The 8,609-nt window shown below is 35.3% G+C and overlaps 1 protein-coding gene across 1 annotated transcript in view; it reads left to right on the top strand.

The window, feature by feature from the left end:
• KCNN2 (potassium calcium-activated channel subfamily N member 2) overlaps positions 1-8,609 on the top strand; it is a 190,947-nt gene that overhangs the window by 2,972 nt on the left and 179,366 nt on the right. The window contains exon 3 of the mRNA XM_021009472.2: positions 552-647. Coding sequence (XP_020865131.1) covers positions 552-647 — 96 coding nt within the window. The remainder of the gene's footprint in view (positions 1-551; positions 648-8,609) is intronic.

The raw sequence follows: 8,609 nt of genomic DNA, 5'->3' as shown, positions 1-8,609 counted from the left end.
CTCCTCAGGTTAGATAGGCAGAGTCGTATATGGGGTGGGTCTGTGCTTGGAAGAGTGGGGACCCTAAGACACTTGGGCCTGCACAGCCCCTTCCTTTCCTAGAGCTCTTTGCTTCAGGATGCTTATTCTGATCGAAGGAGCATTTTGGAAATGCCTCTTGCTGCTGCCCAAGGTGCCAGGGTATTCCTGCAAAGGAAATAAATAATTAAGGGTCAACGGGAGGTCTACTTTGTGCCACTGTGTCTGACTTGGCTTCCTTTCCCCTCCACCTTTAAGCCCGTAGTAACTTTTCTTCCTCGTTTCTCGTGTTCAGTTATCCTTCTGTAGTTTTGGGACCTATAGCTGGGTCCCAGAGATCACCTTCTACCTTATCCTCTTTATCCTCATTACCCTGGTCTCTGTGTGGTCCCAGAGGCAGAATGAAGGGCAGGGAGGGTTCACTATGATTGCAGAAACTGCTTGTGTCCGTGTGTAATTATAGGGGGTGGCAGTGAATTGACACACCATTTTAATGTGGTTTTTATATAAAGTTCTTGTTGTCTCTATTTCAGGCATCCCTGTATTCCCTAGCTCTGAAATGCCTTATCAGCCTCTCCACAATTATCCTGCTTGGTCTTATTATTGTGTATCACGCCAGGGAGATCCAGGTAACAAATATGCTGTTTTTATGAATTATGGAAACGCTTCCTTAGTAAAAATTGAGTTAATGAATCAGACTTAAAAAAAACCCGAGGCTAATAGGGTTACAAGGACATAGCTTAAAATTCTAAGAGAGTAAACTGATCTTAAAAAACAAAAGCTTAGTGTTTTGAAATATTATGGTGATTTTCAGCTTAAAAACTGAATAGACCATTTCTCGTTTTCCTCAACAGTGCTGTAAATATCTATGTAGGGAATAGAACTACTTCTTGGGTAATTTGACTCTAGGAATTCAATTCTTTAAGTTATTAAAGTAGGTTCTTTCTCTTTCCCTTCCTCTTCACCCTCCTCTTTTTCTCTAACCTTTAGGGTTTCTGTTTCTTCTCATGACCCTAGCATGTTTGATGTCTTCTTGTTTCACTTCATAATCAAGTGGTGTTGTATTTTTTTTTAATTAATTGTATCTGTTTTATTCTTTTTCAAGTGTGAAGGGAGATGTAGGGGTAATCATAGCCATCTAGTGGACAAACAGCAAAAGTAATTATCAGTGAGCTAAGTATTAAAAGAAGGGGGGAAAGTTAAAAAAAATTTAAGTACCATTTTTCAATCTGACTTTTCTGCCATTGGTCTAGTTAATGAGTATTCTATAAATTATAATAGAACATTCTTTCTTCCTTTAAATTGTTGCTTCCATAGAGAGGAAATTTGGCTTAGTGTTGGAGTCAGAAAGATAGGAGTTCAAGTTTTGTCTCTTGATGTACATTGTATGACCCTGGGCAAGTCAAATAACTTCTCAGTGTCCCAGACAACTCTGTGTGATAAGTTGCAGTATACCTGTGGTTTTTAATTGGCATAGGAGAAATTTTCCTCACTGGGAGTTTTCTACACCAATGAAACAAGGCCAAAGAGTTATAGATTGTAAACACAGTTTCATTATTTACACACAGATGTTTTGAAGTGAGTGCTTTTTATGTTGAAGGACTAGAGAGATTTGATTGCTTTCCAGTGTTTCCTACATAAATATATCTTGTAATTCTATGACATTGTTATAAATATTTGCCTTAAACATCAAATCCTCAAATTTGTGCTCATGAATACTTTCCTTTGGGAGCTATCTTCTTATTTAGGCTGCCAATTAATACTTTCACCTGAAAAAATTAGTATTTATTTTAAATTACCATCTAACAAACATGCACTAAGTGAAAAATTCAAGATAATTTTTTTAAAATGCACACATATATAAATTAGTGTGGGAGCTGCCAAGGAGAAATATGTCATCACTGCTAGTTTTGAATTAATCTTGAAAATCTCAAGGTATCTGGAATAAAGGAAAGTCACATTTGGAAGATAGGGTTAGGGGAGAACAGAGAGGTTAGGTACAAAGAATGAATGAAACTTTACTGGCAGAGCAACCTCAATAACCACACAGAGTTTAAATGACATACTTCTTTATTGGTTTTAGAGCTTGCTCTTTATTCCTAGGTTGTATCACAGTGGATTATTCTAATTAGGAAAAAAGTATTATATTTTATGTTTTAAAGCATTATAAGATGTAATTTCTAAAATTGAGTATTTCTCTTATTCTTGTGATTAGGCATGCTTCCCCCCCCAAAAAAAAACACATGTTGCTGAAACATGATGCTTCTCTTTTTCAGTTCAATTACACAAGTATTTTGGTGAATTAAAGACAAGATTTCAGTAGCATATAAAACTACTTTTTCTCACTTTGAGATTTTGATTAAGAATGACTTGCACTTCCCAATGATTTCTTCCCCTATAGTTCATGTGATTATATTTTATCATCAAACATATTCACATAACATTTTGCTTTCAGCCCTAAAGCACAGTAGTTTCATTAAATTACAGCCACAAAAGACTTGACGTGGTCATAAGTAACCATTACATTTCATGACTTATTATGTTCTTAATATGTTCTTGGGGAAGACTGTAAGAAACAATGAGGAGCATTTTGCCAATGTGTTTAATTTATCCATAGCAAAAGTATCCTACTAACTAAAATGTTTGAATTGTTATGATTATTGCTTTTCTGTGTGTGCAAAATAAAACCATACAGAAACCTAAGCATGATGACACAATATTAATCATACATCCATGAATAATTTTGATACTATATTAAAAGAGTCCTAAGTACTAAAACTTGCAAAAGTTACTCTGCTAGAATTAGGGAAGTTTATTTGTCTTACTTGAAATGTAATAGCTTCCTGAAGGACAGTTTGTCCTAATGAAATTGACACTAACATTTCAAGAAGGTAACATTTCCTTTTTCCTATTGAAATCGCTTCAATATATTCTATTGTTTCTGTCAAGTCAAGGCAACAAACATTAAGCGCTTTTTTTGTGTGCCAAATGGAGCTCACAGGCAATATATAAACAATTATGCACAAACAACATATATTCAGCATAAATTGTAGATAACCGCAGAGGGAAGCACTATCATTAAGGATTGGGAAAGGCTTTTATAAGTTTGGATTTTATCTGAAACTTGCGACACAAATCACAAGATTATGAACCTTTTGTAAATTCAGAGTAAGTACTAAACAATGTCATACAACTATTATGTGTCCAATATGGATATGCAGCTTTTAAATTTCATGTTTTATTTGAGTGTTTTTTCTTAACTGAAAATCATGTCTGTCTTTTTTAAAAATCAGATTTTTTCCTAAGTTCCCAAGAGATGCTTTTTTATATCAGCTAGTAATAAGGAATGAAGGATGGAAGGAAGGAAGGATGGAAGGAAGAAAGGAAGAAGGAAGGAAGGAAGGAAGGAAGGAAGGAAGGAAAAGAGGAAGAAAAAAAAGCACTTGAGTCCACCAAGTTAGAAAGTAGGGAACTACAAAAGTGTCATGATATTTTCTTTTGACTCTAGAATGTGTTCAAGAATGTATGCAAAATATTGCATATAAATCTGCATTGTTAATAATAGGGAAAAAGTCCATCGCACTTTCCGTTATTGTTATTCAATCATGTCCAATTCTTTCTGACCCCATTTGGGGTTTTCTTGGCACAGAGGCTGAAGCAGTTTGCCATTTCCTTCTCCAGCTTACTTTATAGATGAGGAACTAAGGCAAACAGGATTAAGTGACTTGCCCAAGGTCACACAGCTAGTAGGTGTCTGAGGCTGGAAAATCTTCCTGACTCCAGGCCTGGCACTCTATCCTTAGCTGCCCTTTTCTCCAGGTGGCTGCTAATCACATGTTTTTTTGCCTCAACATTCAGTGTTGCTGATTTATGTCCTACACATATTGGTCCAAGTTTAACTTCCATATAAGGTATAAGGAAGCCTCTTTGATTTGCCAAACATATTAGCATATTATGTGATAGGAAATCAATATTTTGTGAATTGTTTTTTCAGAACTTCATCTTGAATTTATTTTTATAGTCTAAAATATCCAGCTGTCATTTTTGACAGCTTCTCATTTTGGTTACCATACTGATCTCTTGCATGCATAGCATTTCATATCATATTGAGGGAGAATAAATGCTTTTCAAATGTTTTGTATTTAAAGTGTTGTAAAGCTACTAACAAAGCATTATGAGAACTTAGCCTCTTCATTGGGAGCCTCAGGGAATCAAGTTTCAAAACTATCACTGAAGCCTTTAACAGAAATTTAGGCTAAATATCACAAAGAAATATTGTTCACGTAAAGCACAAAAGGGGAAAAATGTGGTAGTGAAGTTTTTATCGGTTGAATAAATTCAGTTTTGGTGTCAAATTTCAGCACCACAGACAACTCTTCACCTTTTGAATCAGCTATGGTCTCTTAATGTTTATATAATTGCTACCTTTTACACTTTTTCAGAGTTTAATAATTTCCAATATTTAGTTGCTTTCTAAAGTCTAAGGCAAGATAAACTGGTTTAGTGGGGGGGGGGGTTTCAGTAGTTACATGTGCCATAACACAACTATATAATAAGTTCTATATTCTAAATATATTAGCGAAGTAATTTTTTTCTTCAAATAAATGTCTCTCTTAAAAAACATTAAATAATTTTATACAATACCAAATGGAAACTGTAAGCCAAATGTGTAGCTTTTTAATCTATCTTCAGAATTAAAATGTGGTAAATTACAGAAGGCTTATGATGATTTTTAAACATCACCAGAAGTTGATATCGGATATATTGCTTTAATGGCCTAATTGCAAAATACTACCTTCAAATAATATTTAGAACTTTAATAAGAATTAGGACTTCAATTTTACTCTTCATTTTCTTCATACCTTTATACTTAATATTTCCATAATTTTCCAGAGTGGAAGAAGTTTTAATTCCGAATTCACTTTCATCTATAATGCAGTTAAGTAAGTGTAATAGTATTGCTGAAAGGCAGCATGCCAAGTACTGAGAGAGCTGGCTTTGGAGTCAGGAAGACCTAGCTTTAAGCACTACTTCTGCCACATGCTGGCTATCTAATGTTCAGCAAGTCAATCAGTCTTGTAATGTCCCAATCAACTCTCTGTGACCATAAACTTGCAAAGTAATAGCACATTTGCATTGGTAGAGTGGTTCACCAGGAGTTTCCTATACAGATGAAATGACAGATCTGAACAAAACAACAGTAACAACAAACAATATTACTTAGTGATTTGGAAGATTACAAGGTGAATAATAATCTACACAGTAATGCAGTGCTTCATCAGCTCATGTCTATTGTTTGAAGATCAGCCTAGCTCATTTTGGAGAGATACACTCATCACTGGTGTGGCTATAGGGTGGGAAGATAATTGAGCACAGCAACTCTTGAAATTTAAGTAATTGAGGGATTGTTATATGTTATGTTAGAGGAAGGTTTCTTATTTTATGGGTGGGAAACTGAGCCTCAGAGATATAAAATGACTTGCTTTAGGTCACACAGGTAATAAGTTGCAGAGCTGGGATTTGAATCAGTGAATCCACCCTCTTGCCCCTACCATACATGGCTAGGTCTAACTTGGGGGGGGGGAGGAATTGACCTCATTAACTAAGTTGATAGGGGGTTTTTTTTTGTTTTTTTCCTCTTAAATATTTTATTTTTTCCAATTACATGTAAAAATAGTTTTCAACATTCATTTTTATAAGATTTTGAGTTCCAAATTTTTCTCTCCTCTTTCCTTTCACCTCCCCAAGACAGTAAGCAATCTGGTATAGGTTAGACATGTATAGTCACATTAAACATATTTCCACATTAGTTATGAAAGAAGAATCAGAACAAAAGGGGAAAACCACGAGAAATAAAAAACAAAAAAGTGAAAATAATATGCTTCAATCTGCATTCAGACTCCGTAGTTCTTTCTCTGGATGTGGATAGCATTTTCTGTCATGAGTCTTTTGAAATTGTCTTAGATCATTGTATTGCTAAGAAGAACTAAGTGTATCATAGTTAATCATTGCACAGTGTTACTGTTACAGTGTTCTTCTGGTTCTGTTCACTTCACTCAGCATTAGTTCATGTGAATCTTTCTAGGTTTTTCTGAAATACACCTGCTCATCATTTTTTATAGCACAATAGTATTCCATTACATTCATATACCAACATTTGTTCAGCCATTCCCCAGTTGATGGACATCCCTTGATTTCCAGTTCGTTTCCACCACAAAAAGAGCTGCTATAAATATTTTTGCACATGTGGGTCCTTTTCCCTTTTATATGACCTCTTTGGGATACAAACTTAGTAATGACATTGATGGATCAAAGGGTATGCACAGTTTTATAGCTCTTTGGGCATAGTTTCAAATTGCTCTCCAGAATGGTTGGATTGGTTCACGACTCCACCAATGGTGCATTAGTGTTCCAATTTTCCCGCATCTTCCCAAAAGTTGAAAGTTTTTGAAAAATGTCACTGAGCTTCTAGTCATCTGCAAGTGTAACAAGGTTTAAACTTTTTTTGAGAATTGATCATTTTGACAGTGTTCTGCTGCCATTTAGTTCAAGATAATCACACATGAGAAATTTGTCAGATTTCCCTTTTGTTGTTTACTTGGCTACCATGAGACTACAAAATTCTCCTTCTCCCTTGATTTTAGGTAGAGATATCTCTATTAATAGCTATGCTAAATTTTTTAAAGTCCTATTTTCTCACATTTTAGGGGTATGTAGAGTGGTGTCCATGGTTTGAAAACACATGGAAAGGAAGGAAGAAAGAGAGGGAGGGTGGGAGAGGGGGAGAGATAGAGAGACACTCACTTAGTATTTGATCTTTCTGCTCCCCCATCTACACTTTCACACCTTGCCCTACCCCCAGCCACAGTTGATTGCAATAGTTGGATATCTATTATAGTAAAGATTTTGAGAATTGAGAAGGCACGAGAAAGCCTAGTTATTTACCTCCATGTGTGTAGGGACACTTAGAATAAGTGGTTGCTTTCCAAGCTGAACAGAAAATACATAATAGTTTTTTCTCCCATCTTTCAAACTTCTGAAAAGCTTATTACTTGATTGATGTCTTCATGTGAAATTCTTTAAAGAAGTGATGATAGCCTGTTAATAGACAAATAGTCTTATTTCTATTCATTCACAAATTTCTGATAGCCCATCAATTAATGATTTGATTAAGTGCCAATTTCAAGGACAAAACAAACTGAAAGCATGTATCTAATTTCGGGAAGAGGGCAGGAAAGGAGATTTTCCTAGAATTGTTCTTTATGCCCCTATTATGACAGAATTGTAGAGATTATATAGACTGATACCTAGGGGAGATCAGTAAAACAAACGAACACGAAGGGGATATTTTGCTGTGTGGTGTTAAGATGAACAGCTGGTGTCTAGGTCATCAGCATATTTTACATTACCTGAAATGAGACTCTCAGTTCTTGTAGCTTCATGTATATACACTGTAGTAACAAAATCACTCAGGACTAATTTATTCTACCTACCTGTTTAAAGACCTTTGCATTATTAATGTAATTGGTCCTAAATAAAACCATCCTGATGTGTTTACAGAGTAACATCACAAGTGAATTAGGAATGATACTTTTAGTTTTACTACAAGTGGTTTTGCTTTTTCTTTCTTATCTAGGTCACATCACAGCATAGAAAAAAAAAAGGGCACTGCCAGCGGAAACTATTGTAAAACTAAATCTGGCAAGCTACCAAAGGAGGCTCTAAATGGATTTAATGAAAAGGCAATGAAATTCAGATACTTTATAAGTAATCAATTTAGTTTGGGAGTTTTTTCTTAAGCCTGATAAATATTTTATTTGGTTTCTAGACACGGTGAAGACACATTCTCTTGTGGAAACTCTCCACTACTGCAAATTCACAACTTGTCATTTTATTAGTCTTAAAGAAGTGAAAGGTTGTACATGTCCACTGTCTCACAGCTAGTATATCTACAACCAAGCAGGACTTGAACGTGGATTCTTCTAACTCTGAGGCTAACCAATACCCCATTTTTGCCTTTCTAAACAATACATTTAAGAAAAAATAGCATTTGTTTCCATAAATGCTCTAGATTTTTAAAAAATCAGTGTATATTTTCTTTTGGAAGAGGAGGTTAGATTATGTCCTTTTATACTTGAACATTTCACTAATTATTTCTTAAATGAAGCTGTTCCTAAGCAACTTGCAATGAAAATACGGCAGTGTTATGCCCTGGGAAGTTTTGAATCCATTGTTTCTGATATCTCCATTGCAGTTTCTCATACTCAATAGAATAGTTAAACAGTGCTTTGATACTTGTGAGATAAAAGTTAGGCATCTGCCTCACAGGGCTTTCAAAAAAACAGCAGGTGATCTGTCTTTTACTTCAAAGACTTAGAATGTTATGTGGTACAGTGGCTAGAGTGCTGGGTCTGGAGTTCAAAAGACCTGAGTCAGATTGAGCCGCAGATACTTCCTAGTTGTGTGACCCTGGCTTGACAAGCCATTTGAACGCCATTTGCCTTAGTTTCCTCATCTCTAAAATGGGTATAATAAAAGCACCTACCTCCCAAAGTTGTGGTAAGGCTCAAATGTGATAATGTTTGTAAAAC

The sequence above is a fragment of the Phascolarctos cinereus genome, unplaced genomic scaffold (genome assembly GCF_003287225.1).
Source record: "Phascolarctos cinereus isolate Bilbo 61053 unplaced genomic scaffold, phaCin_HiC Scaffold_4;HRSCAF=312, whole genome shotgun sequence".
Classification (NCBI taxonomy): domain Eukaryota; kingdom Metazoa; phylum Chordata; class Mammalia; order Diprotodontia; family Phascolarctidae; genus Phascolarctos; species Phascolarctos cinereus.
Note: the sequence above shows the minus strand (reverse complement) of the source record. Positions and strands in the feature narration are given on the sequence as shown.